Here is a 19,121-nt window from a genome sequence, read left to right as displayed (position 1 = left end):
ATGTTATTTTTTCTAATGGAATACATTTATTCATTTCTATATACCATTGTTGTATTCTCAAATTATCTTCTAATTTCCAGGTTGACATAAATACATTTTTTTGCTACGGCTAGAGCTATTATAACAAATCTTTTTTGTGCACCATCAAAATCAAGTCCAAATTCTTTGTTTTTTATGTTACTTCGGAGGAAGATCTCTGGGTTTTTTGGTATATTGTTTTCTGTAATTTTATTTAAGATCTGGTTTAGATCTTCCCAAAATTTTTCCACTTTCTCACATGTCCAGATTGCATGAATTGTTGTTCCCATTTCTTTTTTACAACGAAAACATCTGTCAGATACTGTTGGGTCCCATTCATTTAACTTTTGAGGTGTAATGTATAGCCTGTGTATCCAGTTATTTGGATCATACGTAACCTCATGTTTATTGTATTTCTCATAGTTCCAGAGCATAACTTCTCCCATGTTTCCTTCCTTATCTTTATGTTTAAATCTTGTTCCCATTTTTGTTTAGTTTTACGATTTGTTTCCTCATTTTCCTTTTCTTGCAGTTTAATATACATATTTGTTATAAATTTTTTGATTATCATTGTATCTGTAATCACATATTCAAAATTACTTCCCTCTGGTAACCTCAGACTACCTCCCAATTTGTCCTTCAAGTAGGATTTCAGTTGGTAGTATGCCAACACTGTATCCTGAGTTATATTATATTTATTCTTCATTTGTTCAAAGGATAGTAATTTATTTCCTGAAAAACAATTTTCTATTCTTTTGATCCCTTTTTTCTCCCATTCTCTAAAGGAAAGGTTATCTATTGTAAAAGGGATTAACTGATTTTGGTAATTTGTTTTATTCCTTTCTACATGAATCTTCTTCCAAATAGTGAGCAGATGATGTAATACTGGAGAATTCCTACGTTGTACCAATGTTTCATCCCATTTATATAATATATGTTCAGGTATCTTCTCCCCTATTTTATCTATTTCTAATCTAGTCCAATCTGGCTTTTCTCTTGTTTGATAAAAATCTGATAGGTATCTTAATGGTGCGGCTCTATAATAATTTTTAAAGTTTGGCAGTTGTAAGCCTCCTTGTTTATACCATTCTGTTAATTTATCTAGTGCTATCAATGAGCTCTCTGAACCCTTCTCCATTAACAATGGCGTGAAGCAAGGCTGTGTTCTGGCACCAACCCTCTTTTCAATCTTCTTCAGCATGATGCTGAACCAAGCCATGAAAGACCCCAACAATGAAGACGCTGTTTACATCCAGTACCGCATGGATGGCAGTCTCTTCAATCTGAGGCGCCTGCAAGCTCACACCAAGACACAAGAGAAACTTGTCCGTGAACTACTCTTTGCAGACGATGCCGCTTTAGTTGCCCATTCAGAGCCAGCTCTTCAGCGCTTGACGTCCTGCTTTGCGGAAACTGCCAAAATGTTTGGCCTGGAAGTCAGCCTGAAGAAAACTGAGGTCCTCCATCAGCCAGCTTCCCACCATGATTACCAGCCCCCCCACATCTCCATCGGGCACACAAAACTCAAAACGGTCAACCAGTTTACCTATCTCGGCTGCACCATTTCATCAGATGCAAGGATCGACAATGAGATAGACAACAGACTCGCCAAGGCAAATAGCGCCTTTGGAAGACTACACAAAAGAGTCTGGAAAAACAACCAACTGAAAAACCTCACAAAGATAAGCGTATACAGAGCCGTTGTCATACCCACACTCCTGTTCGGCACCGAATCATGGGTCCTCTACCGGCACCACCTACGGCTCCTAGAATGCTTCCACCAGCGTTGTCTCCGCTCCATCCTCAACATCCATTGGAGCGCTTTCATCCCTAACGTCGAAGTACTCGAGATGGCAGAGGTCGACAGCATCGAGTCCACGCTGCTGAAGATCCAGCTGCGCTGGATGGGTCACGTCTCCAGAATGGAGGACCATCGCCTTCCCAAGATCGTGTTATATGGCGAGCTCTCCACTGGCCACCGTGACAGAGGTGCACCAAAGAAAAGGTACAAGGACTGCCTAAAGAAATCTCTTGGTGCCTGCCACATTGACCACCGCCAGTGTGCTGATAACGCCTCAAACCGTGCATCTTGGCGCCTCACAGTTTGGCGGGCAGCAACCTCCTTTGAAGAAGACCGCAGAGCCCACCTCACTGACAAAAGGCAAAGGAGGAAAAACCCAATACCCAACCCCAACCAACCAATTTTCCCCTGCAACCGCTGCAATTGTGTCTGCCTGTCCCGCATCGGACTTGTCAGCCACAAACGAGCCTGCAGCTGACGTGGACTTTTTACCCCCTCCATAAATCTTCGTCCGCGAAGCCAAGCCAAAGATCCTCGGTTTCCCCCCTTTCCATAAAAATTTTCTTATTATTTTCTTTAACTCCTTGAAGAATTTCTCTGTCAAGTGTATTGGCAATGCCTGAAATAGGTATTGTATCCTTGGGAAAATGTTCATTTTAATACAGTTTATCCTTCCTATTAGTGTTAGTGGTAAATCTTTCCAATGCTCTAAATCGTCCTGTAATTTTTTCATTAGTGGATAATAATTGAGTTTATATAGATGGTGGAGGTTTTTATTTATTTCTATACCTAGGTATCTTATTGCTTGCATTTGCCATCTGAATGGTGATTCCTTCTTAAATTTTGAGAAATCCGCATTATTCATTGGCATTGCTTCACTTTTATTTGCGTTAATCTTGTATCCCGACACTTCTCCATATTCCTTCAATTTCTTATGTAATTCTTTTATTGATATTTCTGGTTCTGTTAAGTATACTATAACATCATCTGCAAATAAACTGATTTTATATTCCTTGTCTTTTATTTTTATCCCTTTTATTTTATTTTCTGTTCTCATCAATTCTGCTAGTGGTTCTATAGCTAACGCGAACAATAAGGGTGATAGTGGGCATCCCTGCCTTGTTGATCTTGTAAGGTAAAAACATCATGAGATGGGACCGGAGAAGGAGTCACCCAGTACTAAGGAGTAACAGAATGCAGATGTGACCTTGTACACTCAAGATAAGCTTTGCACTAACAAGAATGATGTGCAGCAGACTAACAGAGAAGGATAGCAACAGTTTATTCATTGGACAATGTAATGGTATGATAATTTACTAAGTACGTATCCTGAGGTATAAAAAAACACCACTTGCTGATAACGGCAGAATGCGCCTTCTCCAACTAACACTGTTAGTTGCAAGTGTTACAATCCGGCAATAAAGAACAAAGAACCTTGATTTCGACTCAGTCTGGTGTTTGTCTCACTCATTCATGAACAAAGCAGACCTAACAATCTGCTTAAATTAAATTGCTTTGATATATATCCATTTACTGCCACTTTCGCCAATGGCCCCTTATATAATGCTTTAATCCAATTAATATACTTCTCTGGTAAACTGAATTTTTGTGATACTTTGAATAAATAATTCCATTCTACTCTGTCAAAGGCCTTCTCTGCTTCTAAAGCAACTGCTACTGTTGGCGCTTTACTCCCTTCTACTGCATGAATTAAGTTAATAAATTTACAAATATTGTCTGTTGTTCGTCTTTTTTTAATAAATCCAGTTTGGTCTAGATTTACCATTTTAGGAACATAATCGGCTAATCTGTTTGCTAATAGTTTAGCTATTATCTTATAATCTGTGTTAAGTAATGATATTGGTTTATATGACACTGGTGCGAGTGGATCTTTCCCTGTCTTTGGTTCTTTGGCTTGGCTTCGCGGACGAAGATTTATGGAGGGGGTAAAAAGTCCACGTCAGCTGCAGGCTCGTTTGTGGCTGACAAGTCCGATGCGGGACAGGCAGACACGGTTGCAGCGGAAAATTGGTGGGTTGGGTGTTGGGTTTTTCCTCCTTTGCCTTTTGTCAGTGAGGTGGGCTCTGCGGTCTTCTTCAAAGGAGGTTGCTGCCCGCCAAACTGTGAGGCGCCAAGATGCACGGTTTGAGGCGTTATCAGCCCACTGGCGGTGGTCAATGTGGCAAGCACCAAGAGATTTCTTTAGGCAGTCCTTGTACCTTTTCTTTGGTGCACCTCTGTCACGGTGGCCAGTGGAGAGCTCGCCATATAACACGATCTTGGGAAGGCGATGGTCCTCCATACTGGAGACGTGACCCATCCAGCGCAGCTGGATCTTCAGCAGCGTGGACTCGATGCTGTCGACCTCTGCCATCTCGAGTACTTCGACGTTAGGGATGTAAGCGCTCCAATGGATGTTGAGGATGGAGCGGAGACAACGCTGGTGGAAGCGTTCTAGGAGCCATAGGTGGTGCCGGTAGAGGACCCATGATTCGGAGCCGAACAGGAGTGTGGGTATGACAACGGCTCTGTATACGCTAATCTTTGTGAGGTTTTTCAGTTGGTTGTTTTTCCAGACTCTTTTGTGTAGTCTTCCAAAGGCGCTATTTGCCTTGGCGAGTCTGTTGTCTATCTCATTGTCTGTCGATCCTTGCATCTGATGAAATGGTGCAGCCGAGATAGGTAAACTGGTTGACCGTTTTGAGTTTTGTGTGCCCAAGGGAGATGTGGGGGGGGCTGGTAGTCATGGTGGGGAGCTGGCTGATGGAGGACCTCAGTTTTCTTCAGGCTGACTTCCAGGCCAAACATTTTGGCAGTTTCCGCAAAGCAGGACGTCAAGCGCTGAAGAGCTGGCTCTGAATGGGCAACTAAAGCGGCATCGTCTGCAAAGAGTAGTTCACGGACAAGTTTCTCTTGTGTCTTGGTGTGAGCTTGCAGGCGCCTCAGATTGAAGAGACTGCCATCCGTGCGGTACCGGATGTAAACAGCGTATTACTGTAATTATTGCTGTTTTGCATGAATCTGGTAAGCTTTGTGTTTTGTCAATCTGGTTGATTACTTCCAGGAGGGGAGGAATTAATAAATGTTTATATGTTTTATAGAATTCTATTGGGAATCCATCCTCTCCTGGAGTTTTATTATTTGGTAGTTTTTTTATTATCTCTTGTATTTCTACTATTTCAAATGGTTCTGTTAATTTATTTTGTTCCTCTATTTGTAATTTTGGTAGTTCAATTTTAGTTAAAAATTCATCTATTTTGCCTTCTTTCCCTTTGTTTTCAGTTTGGTATAATTGTTCATAGAATTCTCTAAAGTTTTCCTTAATCTCCGTTGGATTATATGTGATTTGTTTGTCTTTTTTCCTTGATGCCAATACCATTTTCTTAGCTTGTTCTGTCTTAAGCTGCCATGCTAGAATTTTTTGCTTTTTTTTTCCCCTAGTTCATAATATTTCTGTTTTGTCTTCATTATGTTCTTCTCTACCTTATATGTTTGTAGTGTTTCATTTTTTTTTATCTGCCAATTCTCTTCTTTTAGTTGTGTCTTCCTTCATTGCTAATTCCTTTTCTATATTTACTATTTCCCTTTCCAACTGCTCTGTTTCCTGATTGTAGTCCTTCTTTATCTTAGTTCCATAACTTATTATTTGCCCTCTGATGAACGCTTTCATTGCATCCCATAGTATAAACTTATCTTTCACTGATTCCGTATTTATTTCAAAGTACATTTTAATTTGTCTTTCAATGAATTCTCTAAAATCCTGCCTTTTAAGTAGCATGGAGTTTAATCTCCATCTATACATTCTTGGAGGGATGTCCTCTAACTCTATTGTCAATATCAAGGGTGAATGGTCCGATAATATTCTAGCTTTATATTCTGTTTTTCTTTCTCTATCTTGCATACGAGCTGATAACAGAAATAGGTCTATTCTTGAGTATGTTTTATGTCTACTCGAATAATATGAATATTCCTTTTCCTTTGGGTGTTGTTTCCTCCATATATCCAAAAGTTGCATTTCTTGCATCGATTTAATTATAAATTTGGTTACTTTGTTCTTTCTGTTAATTTTTTTCCCAGTTTTATCCATATTTGAATCCAAATTAAGGTTGAAATCCCCTCATATTAATATGTTCCCTTGCGTGTCTGCTATCTTAAAAAAAAATCTTGCATAAATTTTTGATCTTCTTCGTTAGGTGAATATACATTGAGTAAATTCCAAAACTCCGAATATATCTGACATTTTATCATTACATATCTCCCTGCTGGATCAATTATTTCCTCTTCTATTTTAATTGGTACATTTTTACTGATTAATATAGCTACTCCTCTAGCTTTTGAATTATATGACGCTGCTGTTACATGTCCTACCCAATCTCTTTTTAATTTCTTATGCTCCATTTCAGTTAAATGTGTTTCTTGCACGAATGCTATATCAATTTTTTCTTTTTTCAATAAATTTAGCAGTTTCTTCCTTTTGATTTGGTTATGTATTCTGTTAATATTTAAAGTCATATAGTTCAACGTAGCCATTTCATACTTTGCTTATCTTCCCTTTCCGTTTCCTCATCATCACCTTTCCTTCTTATCCATTTCTGCTTTCTTGTTTTGAACACTTTATAAGACAACATTTCTAAAACATCAAACATTTCCCTTATTCTCCTATCTAAAATTTCTTTAACCTCATTCTCCCCTCCCCCTCCTGAGTTGCCCTTTATCCCTTGTCAGGCAACCACATCTCCCCACTCCATTTGGATTTACGAATTCACTCGCAAGCGTCAACTGATTTTGCAGTGACCGTAACTCCTCCCCATCCAGCCCCCCCCCCCCCCTGGAAAAGATTTCAATTTTCATTTATAACAAAGGTCACTCTTTTAATTCCCTCCTTATTTCCTCTGTTCCCTTTCATTCCCTTATTAATTCTTATCTAGACTCTATATATTTTCCTCTAAATATATGTGTATACTCATGTATACACATATATATACCTACACATCTATACACATCTATACACACATACATATAGTTCGTGGTCATTTTTACTCTCATTACATGTCTTCATCTTACTGCTTGTTTTGTAGTTGTTCTGCAAATTTTCGTGCTTCCTCCAGATCCGAGGATAGTCTGTTTTGTGGCCCTGGAATAACTATTTTAAATACCGCTGGGTACTTTAACATAAATTTATATCCTTTTTTCCATAGGATCGTTTTTGCTGTATTGAACTCCTTCCTCTTCTTCAGGAGTTCAAAACTTATGTCTGGATAGAAAAAAATTTTTTGACCTTTGTATTCCAGTGGCTTTTTGTCTTCTTATTTTCTTCATTGCTTTCTCCAATATATTTTCTCTTGTTGTATATCTTAAGAATTTTATTAAAATGGATCTTGGTTTTTGCTGCAGCTGTGGTTTCGGGGCTAGTGTTCTATGTGCCCTCTCTATTTCCATTTCTTCCTGTAATTCTGGTCTTCCTAGGACCCTGGGGATCCAATCTTTTATAAATTCTCTCATATTCTTGCCTTCTTCACCTTCCTTAAGACCCACTATCTTTATTATTTCTTCTATTATAGTTTTCCATTATATCTATCTTCTGAGCTAACAGCTCTTGTCTCTAACTTTTTATTAGATTCTTCTAATTTATCTTTTAAGTCCTCTACTTCCATTTCTACGATTATTTCTCGTTCTTCCACATTGTCCACTCTTTTTCCTATCTCTGATATGACCATCTCTATTTTATTCATTTTTTCTTCTGCACTCTTAATTCTTCTTTTTATTTCATTAAATTCTTGTAATTGCCATTCTTTTACTGATTCCATATATTCTTTAAAAAAAAATATATCCTTTGTCCTGCCTTTCCCTTCTTCCTTTTCTCCATGTTCTTCTTCTTCCTCTGGGTTGGCCATCTGTTGTTTCCTTATTTTCTCTTTGCTCTCTTCTTTCTTGTTCTCATTGTTTTCTGTGTTCTCTTCCTGTTGCTGTGTTGCAGCTGTCACTCTCAGCTGTGGAGATCGACTCCTCAGCTGTTCCCCCCTCCCGTCAGTGTTTTTTTTCATGCGCATCGCACATGCGTGAGGAGTCGCGCATGCACGTTTGCGCACTTTTACTCGGCTCTGCGAGCCATTTTTGTAGTCCCGAGCTCGGGACTTCCACCGACCTTAGGGACCAGGCTTCTCTCTCCGCGGCGGGCCTCCTCGGACAGGTAAGGCCTTCACCTTCTTCTTCCGACGTTCTTTCTTCTTCTCTTCTTCCCGTTGCTTTCGACTTTTCTCTCTTCGCTGACATTTTCTTCTCACCTTTACTTTTACTTTGTTTTAATTTTTATTCTTGTACCTTTGTGTTGTGTGTTTTTTTTTTCAACTTTTCCGGAGAGCGCTGGAATTCCCTGACCGGCCATTACTCCATCACGTGACTCCTTGTCCTCGACGCAGGGTCTTGACCAAACCGTTGGATGACCATTCCCCTCACTGCCAGACCTGACGTGCTCCTCTAGGAGGGTTCTGATGAAGACAAACATCACCACCACTATCAGATGCTTTCCCCAACCTCTTTGCTTCCAAGGAGAGCCATCCGACTCTATCCACCAATGTTCCAGAGGCTAGAACAGATCTGAGGGGGACGGAGAGCAATGATTTACCCCCTAAATCTGCTTTTTCATTTGCAGGTTCTTCCTGCACCATCTCTGGAGACCCCCACTACATTACCTTCGACAAGAGGGAGTTTACCTTCTTGGGAACATGTACCTACACCCTGGCTCGGAGGTGCCAGGAAAGCTCAGGTGAGCATGGCTGGAGCAAAACAAGAACGTCTGCTAACGCCATGATTGGAGTGACACTGGGGAAACTCAGCAGGTCAAACAGCGAACTTGTATAGCAAAGATAAAGGTACATCACCAACGATTTGGGTTTGAGCCCTTCATCAAGGCACGAGCAAAACGTGGAGGGGAGTGGCGGGGAGGAGAACAGGCCCATAGGTAAGAGGTCATAGCTATTCAGGCGTGGGAGGGCACGAGGATGATTCTGCAAATGGAGAGGGAAGGGGGTGGAGAGCTGGAGGGAAGAAGACGGAGGGACGATGAAGGGAGAGAGAACAGGAGTGGGCTACAGAAACCGGAGACGTCGACCTTAATGCTGTCCAGTTGGAGAGTGCCCCGACAGAATATTGGGGGTTGTTCCTCTAGTGTACAGGTGGTCTTGGTTTGTCAGTGCCTGAGGCCATGGACAGACACGTGGGCGTGGGACTGAGGCCACTGGGAGATCCCTGTCACTGATGCGGACAGAGAGGAGGTGCCCAGTGAAGGCTGTTATCGTTCGTTAGTTCTCGCCTCGTTTTGGTTTCCAGGTCCCTGGTTCACCATTGAAGGGAAGAACGAAGAGAGAGGATTTCCTGGAGCTACCTACCTGCGGAAACTGTACGTCACCATTGATGGAGTCACCATCACTCTGATGAAAAACCGAAGAGTTTTGGTTTGTATCATTACCTCTGCAGTTCCTGTTCTCACGCATGTACACTTTAAACCGAGTGAAGCACGAAAGCCTGCAGTGTTTATAGGAGGCAAAGATATATCACCAACATTTCAAGGCCTGACTCTTCCTCAAGATATGAGCTAAGAGCAGGCAGGCAGGCTTCTGAATTAAAGATTGGGTGGAGAAAGGAGTGGGGGAGGGAATCCAGACCAATAAGAGGTGTTAACTGGATGTGATAAGAGGTGAGAATTGAAAAGGGAAGAGAGAGAGAGAGAGAACTAGAGGGAAGGAGATGGGGTGATGAAGATGGGTGGGAGCAGTCGATGTTGATGTCGTCTGGTTGGAGGGGCCCAGTCGGAAGATGAGGTGTTTGTGGGTGGTCTCAGTCTGGCTGCACATGAGTCAGGCATGGACAGGCATGTTGGTAAGATAATGGGATGAGGAATTGAAATGGGTGTCCACTGGGAGATCCACACTATGGCAGCAGACAGAGCTGAGGTGCTCGGTGAAGCGATCTCCCAGACTGTGTCTAGTCTCTCCGGTGTAGAGGAGACCACAACGGGAGCACAGGATGCAGTAGACGACCCCCACAGATACACAAGTGAAATGTTGCTTCATCTGGAAGGACTGTTTGGGGCCCAGAATGCTGGCAAGGGAGGAGATGTGGGTTGTGGAGCATCTCCTGCAGTCACAGGGATTGGTTCCAAGGGGACGATCAGTGAGGAGAGGGCAAAGGGGGTCACAGAGAGAGTGGTCCCTCCGGAGGGAGGAGGTGGGGAATATGTGTCTAGTGGTGGGACCACGTGGTAGGTGGCAGAAATGGCAGAGGATGATATGTTGGACACGGAGCCTGGTGGGGAGGTAGGTGAGGGCAAGGGGAATCCCGTTGCGCGTTGGAGCGGAGGAGACCAGGGCAGGTGTGACCCCCCCAATCTATGTCTTATAGCTTTTGACACATTTTTTTACTGGGAGAATCCACCTTATCCCTGCCCCTATCATATGAACAGTCTCCTCATCCCATTTTACCCAGAGTTCTGCGCCATGGGGCGAGATTTCATATTGCCACAGGGTCCAACGAGAGTCGATGGCGAGAGGGTCGAGGCGGACATCCAGATCGGATGGAGCGGTAGAAGGAGGTGAATGCAGTTCAGAACATCACCCAACCTTCCCTCCTTCTTCATTGTCTCCTGCTGCCTCGGAAAGGCAGCCAACAGGGTTAGCGCAACGCCATCACAGCGCCAGCCACCTGGCTACGAATCCGAAAGTTTCAGGCTCAAGATGTGGTGGAGGGGCTCGAGCTTTGCTGTGTTTGACCTGCTGAGTTTTTCCAGCGTTGACCACAGTTCCTGCAGACTTTTCTGTTTTACTTATGTTACGAGCCCAGAGGACACCAAAAGCCAGCAGCAATAGATATTCACCAAGACAAATGGTTACTTAAGCAAAAATTGCTTTTAATTATCTTTAACATAACATAATAACATAACAATTACAGCACGGAAACAGGCCATTAGGCCCTTCTAGTCCGCACCGAACCAAACACCCCTTTCTAGTCCCACCTCCCTGCACAATGCCCATAACCCTCCATCTTCTTCTCATCCATATACCTGTCCAACCTTTTCTTAAATAATACAATTGACTCCGCCACCACTATTTCTCCCAGAAGATCATTCCACACGGCTACCACTCTCTGAGTAAAGAAGTTCCCCCTCATGTTACCTCTAAACCTCTGCCCCTTAATTCTTAACTCATGTCCTCTTGTTTTAATCTTTCCTCCTCTTAACGGAAATAGTCTATACACATCCACTCTGTCTATCCCTTTCATAATCTTAAATACTTCTATCAAATTCCCTCTCAACCTTCTACGCTCCAAAGAATAAAGACCTAATCTGTCCAATCTCTCCCTATACTCTAGATGCTTAAACGCAGGTAACATTCTGGTAAACCTTCTCTGCACTCTCTGCATTCTGTTTATCTTCTTTTCTTTTTTTTTTCTTTGGCTTGGCTTCGCGGACGAAGATTTATGGAGGGGGTAAAAAGTCCACGTCAGCTGCAGACTCGTTTGTGGCTGACAAGTCCGATGCGGGACAGGCAGACACGATTGCAGCGGTTGCAGGGGAAAATTGGTTGGTTGGGGATGGGTGTTGGGTTTTTCCTCCTTTGCCTTTTGTCAGTGAGGTAGGCTCTGCGGTCTTCTTCAAAGGAGGTTGCTGCCCGCCAAACTGTGAGGCGCCAAGATGCACGGTTTGAGGCGATATCAGCCCACTGGCGGTGGTCAATGTGGCAGGCACCAAGAGATTTCTTTAGGCAGTCCTTGTACCTTTTCTTTGGTGCACCTCTGTCACGGTGGCCAGTGGAGAGCTCGCCATATAACACGATCTTGGGAAGGCGATGGTCCTCCATTCTGGAGACGTGACCCATCCAGCGCAGCTGGATCTTCAGCAGCGTGGACTCGATGCTGTCGACCTCTGCCATCTCGAGTACTTCGACATTAGGGATGTAAGCGCTCCAATGGATGTTGAGGATGGAGCGGAGACAACGCTGGTGGACGCGTTCTAGGAGCCGTAGGTGGTGCCGGTAGAGGACCCATGATTCGGAGCCGAACAGGAGTGTGGGTATGACAACGGCTCTGTATACGCTTATCTTTGTTTATATCCTTCCTATAATTAGGCGACCAGAACTGCACACAGAACACCAAATTAGGCCGCACCAACGTCTTATACAATCTCAACATCACCTCCCAACTCCTATATTCCATGCAATGATTGATAAAGGCCAGCATACTAAAAGCCTTCTTCACCACCCTATTCACGTGAGTTTCTACCTTCAGGGAACGATGTACCGTCACTCCTAAATCTTTCTGCTCTTCTGTATTCCTCAATGCTCTCCCATTTACCACGTATGTCCTATTCTGATTCTTCTTACCAAAATGAAGCACCTCACACTTATCAGCATTAAATTCCATCTGCCATTTTTCAGCCCACTTTTCTAAGCAGCCCAAATCCCTCTGCAATCCTTGAAAACCTTCTTCATTATCCACTATTCCACCTATCTTAGTATCGTCTGCATATTTACTAATCCAATTCACCACCCCATCATCTAGATCATTAATGTATATAACGAACAACAATGGGCCCAATACAGATCCTTGAGGCACACCACTGGTCACCGGCCTCCAACCTGACAGACAATTATCCACTACCACTCTCTGGCCTCTCCCTTTCAGCCAATGTTCAATCCATTTGACTATCTTAAAATTTATACCTAAAGACTGCACCTTCCTAACTAACCTTCCATGTGGTACCTTATCGAAGGCCTTACTGAAGTCCATATAGACAACATCCACTGCGCTACCCTCATCCACATTCCTAGTCACCTCTTCAAAAAATTCAATCAGATTGGTCAAACATGACCTTCCTCCCACAAATCCATGTTGAGTGCTCCTGATCAGACCCTGTCTATCCAGATGTTTATAAGTACTATCTCTAAGAATTTTCTCCATTAATTTACCTACCACAGACGTCAAACTTAAAGGCCGATAGTTGCCAGGCTTCCTCCTTGAACCCTTTTTAAACAACGGAACCACATGCGCAATGCGCCAATCCTCCGGCACTATCCCCATATCTAATGACATTTGGAAAATTACTGCCAGAGCCTCTGCTATTTCCTCCTTCACTTCTCTCAATGTCCTGGGGAAGATCCCGTCTGGTCCCGGAGACTTATCCACCTTTATATTCTTCAAAAGCCTTAAAACTACACCTTTTGTAATCTCTATATTCCCCATATTTACCCAGTTTGCTTTTTTATCTCACATCTCCCAATATCCTTCTCCTTAGTGAATACCGAAGAAAAGAAACTGTTCAATATCTCCCCCATTTCTCTAGGATCCACACACAGTTTTCCGCTCTGATTTTCTAAGGGACCAATTTTGTCTCTAGCTTTCCTCTTACCATTAACATATCTTAAAACATGAAAATGGAATCAAACTTTAACTTATCACTATTGACTTACTTAACCTAACTTAACCCCCTTCTAATTCTAAGTGCATGTGTGTGTAAGTTCAGAAAAATTCTTTGGTTCACAGTCCAATCTCACTTCTCATTCCTCCAACTTCACTGGTTGCAGGCAATTCTTAAACTCTGCATAGAATTTAACATTTATAAGGTGCTTGAAAGGTAAATGGTTAGCACTCAGGAAGGTTCTTGGGGGAGTCACGTGATGGAGTAGTTGCCGGACGGTGAACTCCAGCCCTCTCCAGAAAAGTCGGAAAAAACAAAGGAAAACATGAAGGCACAGAAATAAAGATTAAAGAAAAGTGAGTATAAAGGTGGAAAGAAGATGGCGACAAAAAAAGAAAAATCGAAATCAACGGTAAGAAGAGAGGAAGAGAAGAAAACGGAGGAAGAAGGAGAGGGCCTTACCTGTTCGAAGAGGCCCGCGGTGGAGAGAGAAACCCGCTCCCTCAGGTCGGTAGAAAGTGGACTACAAAAATGGCTCGCTGAGCCGAGTAAAAGTGCGCAACCGCGCATGCGCATGAAAGAAAACACACCGACGGGAGGGGTGACCAGCTGGGGAGTCGATCTCCACAGCCGGCAACGACAGCTGCAGAACACCTGCAGCAAGAGGAGAACACAGAAGACAATGAAAACAAGAAAGAAGAGAAGAAAAGGGCAACAAAGAAACAACAGATGGCCAACCCAGAGGAAGAAGAAGAGGAAGAGTACAGTGAAATAGAAGAAGAAGGGAAAGGCAAAATAAAGGATATACTTTCTCTTATTAAAGAATACATGGAGTCATTTAAAGAATGGCAAACACAGGAATTTAATGATTTAAGAAGAAGAATAAACAACACAGAAGAGAAAATGAATAAAATAGATATGACCTTAACAGAAATGGGAAAGAAAATGGACAAGATGGAAGAGCGGGAAGCAGCAGTAGAAATGGAGGTAGAGGACTTAAAAAAGAAATTAGAGGAATCTAATAAAAAAGTTATAGAGACACAAGAACTGTTAGCTCAGAAAATAGATATAATGGAAAATTATAACAGAAGAAATAACATAAAGATAGTGGGCCTTAAGGAAGATGAAGAAGGCAAGAATATGAGAGAGTTTATAAAAGATTGGATCCCCAGGATCCTAGGATGTCCAGAACTACAGCAAGAAATGGAAATAGAAAGGGCAGATAGAGCATTGGCCTTTAAACCACAACAAAAACCAAGATCTATTTTAGTAAAATTCCTAAGATATACTACAAGAGAAAAGGTACTGGAGAAGACAATGGAAAAAGTAAGAGAGGGCAACAAGCCACTGGAGTACAAAGGGCAAAAAATCTTCATTTATCCAGATATAAGTTTTGAACTCCTGAAGAAGAGAAAGGAGTTCAATACAGCAAAGGCGATTTTATGGAAGAAAGGGTATAAATTTATACTAAAGCATCCAGCGGTATTGAAAATATTTATTCCAGGACAACAAAACAGACTATTCTCGGATCCAGAAGAAGCACGAAAATTTGCAGAACAATTACAAAATAGACTGAGGGAAGAAGACGTGTAATGAGAGTAAAAATGACCACGATTTATATGTATGTGGGTAAACAGGTATATGTGTGTGTATATGTATAATGTGCATACGTGAATGAATCCATATTTAGAGGAAAATATAGATAGTATAGACAAGAATTAATAAGGGAAGGAAATGGAATAGAGGGAATAAGGAGGGAACTAAAAGAGTGACCTTTGTTACATATGAAAAGTGAAATCTTTTCTGGGGGAGGCGGGGTGGGGGGAAATAGCGGTCACTGCAAAATCAGCTGACGCTTGCGAGTGAATTCGCAAATCCAAATGGAGAGGGGAGATGTGGTTGTCCGACAAGGGATAAAGGGCAACTCAGGAGGAGAAGGGGAGATTGGGGCTAAAGAAGTTTTAAATAGGAGAATAAGGAAAATATTTGATGCTTTAGGAATGTTGTCTTATAAAGGGTTTAAAATAAGAAAACAGAAATGGAAAAGGAGGAAAGGTAATGATGGAAAAACGGAAAGGGAAGATAAACAAAGTATAAAATGGCTACGTTGAACTATATGACATTAAATATTAATGGAATACATAACCAAATTAAAAGGAAGAAACTGCTAAATTTACTGAAAAAAGAAAAAATTGATAAACATTTGTGCAAGAAACACACTTAACTGAATTGGAGCACAAGAAATTAAAGAGAGGTTGGGTAGGACATGTAACAGCAGCATCGTATAATTCAAAAGCAAGAGGAATAGCTATATTAATTAGTAAAAATGTGCCATTTAAAATAGAAGAGGAAATAATAGATCCAGCAGGGAGATATGTAATGATAAAATGTCAGATATATTCGGAGTTTTGGAATCTACTCAATGTATATTCACCTAATGAAGAAGATCAAAAGTTTATGCAAGATATCTTTTTGAAGGTAGAAAATACGCAAGGGAACATATTAATAGGAGGGGATTTCAACCTGAATTTGCATTCAAATATGGATAAAACTGGGAAAAAAATTAACAGAAAGAACAAAGTAACCAAATTTATAATTAAATCAATGGAAGAAATGCAACTTTTGGATATATGGAGGAAACAACACCCAAAAGAAAAGGAATATTCATATTACTCGGCTAGACATAAAACATACTCAAGAATAGACCTATTTTTGTTATCAGCTAGTATGCAAGATAGAGTAAGAAAAACAGAATATAAAGCAAGAATTCTATCGGACCATTCACCCCTAATATTGACAGTAAAGCTAGAGAACATCCCTCCAAGAATGTATAGATGGAGATTAAACCCCATGTTACTTAAAAGGCAGGATTTTAGAGAATTTATTGAAAAACAATTAAAAATGTATTTTGAAATAAAAACGGAATCAGTGGAAGATAAGTTTATACTATGGGATGCAATGAAAGCATTCATTAGAGGGCAAATAATAAGTTATGTAACCAAGATGAAGAAGGACTATAATCAGGAAACAGAGCAGTTGGAAAGGGAAATAGTAAATATAGAAAAAGAATTAGCAATGAAGGAAGATACAACTAAAAGAAGAGAATTGGCGGATAAAAAAATAAAATATGAAATACTACAAACATACAAGGTGGAGAAGAACATAATGAAGATAAAACAGAAATATTATGAACTAGGAGAAAAAACGCACAAAATCCTAGCATGGCAGCTTAAGACAGAACAAGCTAAGAAAATGGTATTGGCATCAAGGAAAAAAGACAAACAAATTACATATAATCCAAAAGAAATTAAGGAAAACTTTAGAGAATTCTATGAATAATTATACCGAACTGAAAACGAAGGGAAAGAAGGGAAAATAGATGAATTTCTGACTAAAATTGAACTACCAAAACTACAAATAGAGGAACAAAATAAATTAACAGAGCCATTTGGAATAGTAGAAATACAAGAGATAATAAAAAAATTACCAAATAATAAGACACCAGGAGAGGATGGATTCCCAATAGAATTCTACAAAACATTTAAAGACTTATTAATTCCGCCCCTCCTGGATGTAATCAACCAGATTGATGAAACACAAAGCTTACCAGATTCATGTAAAACAGCAATAATTACAGTAATACTAAAGCAATGGAAAGATCCACTCTCACCAGCGTCATTTAGACCAATATCATTACTTAACACAGATTATAAGATAATAGCTAAACTATTAGCAAACAGATTAGCAGATTATGTACCTAAAATGGTAAATCTAGACCAAACTGGATTTATCAAAAAAAGACGCACAACAGACAATATTTATGGAGGGGTAAACGGATGAAGATTTATGGAGGGGGTAAAAAGTCCACGTCAGCTGCAGGCTCGTTTGTGGCTGACAAGTCCGATGCGGGACAGGCAGACACGATTGCAGCGGAAAATTGGTTGGTTGGGGTTGGGTGTTGGGTTTTTCCTCCTTTGCCTTTTGTCAGTGAGGTAGGCTCTGCGGTCTTATTCAAAGGAGGTTGCTGCCCGCCAAACTGTGAGGCGCCAAGATGCACGGTTTGAGGCGTTATCAGCCCACTGGCGGTGGTCAATGTGGCAGGCACCAAGAGATTTCTTTAGGCAGTCCTTGTACCTTTTCTTTGGTGCACCTCTGTCACGGTGGCCAGTGGAGAGCTCGCCATATAACACGATCTTGGGAAGGCGATGGTCCTCCATTCTGGAGACGTGACCCATCCAGCGCAGCTGGATCTTCAGCAGCGTGGACTTGATGCTGTCGACCTCTGCCATCTCGAGTACTTCGACGTTAGGGATGTAAGCGCTCCAATGGATGTTGAGGATGGAGCGGAGACAACGCTGGTGGAAGCGTTCTAGGAGCCGTAGGTGGTGCCGGTAGAGGACCCATGATTCGGAGCCGAACAGGAGTGTGGGTATGACAACGGCTCTGTATACGCTTATCTTTGTGAGGTTTTTCAGTTGGTTGTTTTTCCAGACTCTTTTGTGTAGTCTTCCAAAGGTGCTATTTGCCTTGGCGAGTCTGTTGTCTATCTCATTGTCGATCCTTGCATCTGATGAAATGGTGCAGCCGAGATAGGTAAACTGGTTGACCGTTTTGAGTTTTGTGTGCCCGATGGAGATGTGGGGGGGCTGGTAATCATGGTGGGGAGCTGGCTGATGGAGGACCTCAGTTTTCTTCAGGCCAAACATTTTGGCAGTTTCCGCAAAGCAGGACGTCAAGCGCTGAAGAGCTGGCTCTGAATGGGCAACTAAAGCGGCATCGTCTGCAAAGAGTAGTTCACGGACAAGTTTCTCTTGTGTCTTGGTGTGAGCTTGCAAGCGCCTCAGATTGAAGAGACTGCCATCCGTGTGGTACCGGATGTAAACAGCGTCTTCATTGTTGGGGTCTTTCATGGCTTGGTTCAGCATCATGCTGAAGAAGATTGAAAAGAGGGTTGGTGCCAGAACACAGCCTTGCTTCACGCCATTGTTAATGGAGAAGGGTTCAGAGAGCTCATTGCTCTATCTGACCCGACCTTGTTGGTTTTCGTGCAGTTGGATAATCATGTTGAGGAACTTTGGGGGACATCCGATTTGCTCTAGTATTTGCCAAAGCCCTTTCCTGCTCACGGTGTCGAAGGCTTTGGTGAGGTCAACAAAGGTGATGTAGAGTCCTTTGTTTTGTTCTCTGCATTTTTCTTGGAGCTGTCTGAGGGCAAAGACCATGTCAGTAGTTCCTCTGTTTGCGCGAAAGCCGCACTGTGATTCTGGGAGAATATTCTCGGCGACACCAGGTATTATTCTATTTAGTAGAATCCTAGCGAAGATTTTGCCTGCAATGGAGAGCAACGTAATTCCCCTGTAGTTTGAGCAGTCTGATTTCTCGCCTTTGTTTTTGTACAGGTTGATGATGGTGGCATCACGAAGATCCTGAGGCAGTTTACCTTGGTCCCAACAAAGCTTGAAAAACTCATGCAGTTTGGCATGCAGAGTTTTGCCGCCAGCCTTCCAGACTTCTGGGGGGATTCCATCCATACCTGCTGCTTTGCCACTTTTCAGTTGTTCGATTGCCTTATATGTCTCATCCAGGGTGGGATCCTCATCCAGCTCTAGCCTTAGGGGCTGTTGAGGGAGCTGGAGCAGGGCGGAATCTTGGACTGAGCGGTTGGCACTGAAAAGAGATTGGAAGTGTTCTGACCATCGGTTGAGGATGGAGATCTTGTCGCTGAGGAGGACTTTGCCGTCTGAGCTGCGCAGCGGGCTTTGGACTTGGGGTGAGGGGCCGTACACAGCCTTTAGAGCCTCGTAGAAACCCCTGAAGTCGCCAATGTCCTCGCTGAGCTGGGTTCGTTTGGCGAGGCTAGTCCACCACTCATTTTGGATCTCCCGGAGTTTG

The 19,121-nt window shown here is 42.1% G+C and overlaps 1 protein-coding gene across 1 annotated transcript in view; it reads left to right on the top strand.

Moving 5' to 3' along the window:
• The window catches only part of LOC138753046 (zonadhesin-like), a 113,985-nt gene that overhangs the window by 16,912 nt on the left and 77,952 nt on the right, over positions 1 to 19,121 (top strand). The window contains 2 exon segments of the mRNA XM_069915639.1: positions 8,472 to 8,585; positions 9,149 to 9,273. Of these exon segments, the coding sequence (XP_069771740.1) occupies positions 8,472 to 8,585; positions 9,149 to 9,273 (239 nt within the window).

This window comes from Narcine bancroftii, chromosome 2 (assembly GCF_036971445.1).
Source record: "Narcine bancroftii isolate sNarBan1 chromosome 2, sNarBan1.hap1, whole genome shotgun sequence".
NCBI classification, from domain to species: Eukaryota; Metazoa; Chordata; class Chondrichthyes; order Torpediniformes; family Narcinidae; genus Narcine; species Narcine bancroftii.
This window is presented reverse-complemented; position numbering and strand designations above follow the sequence as displayed.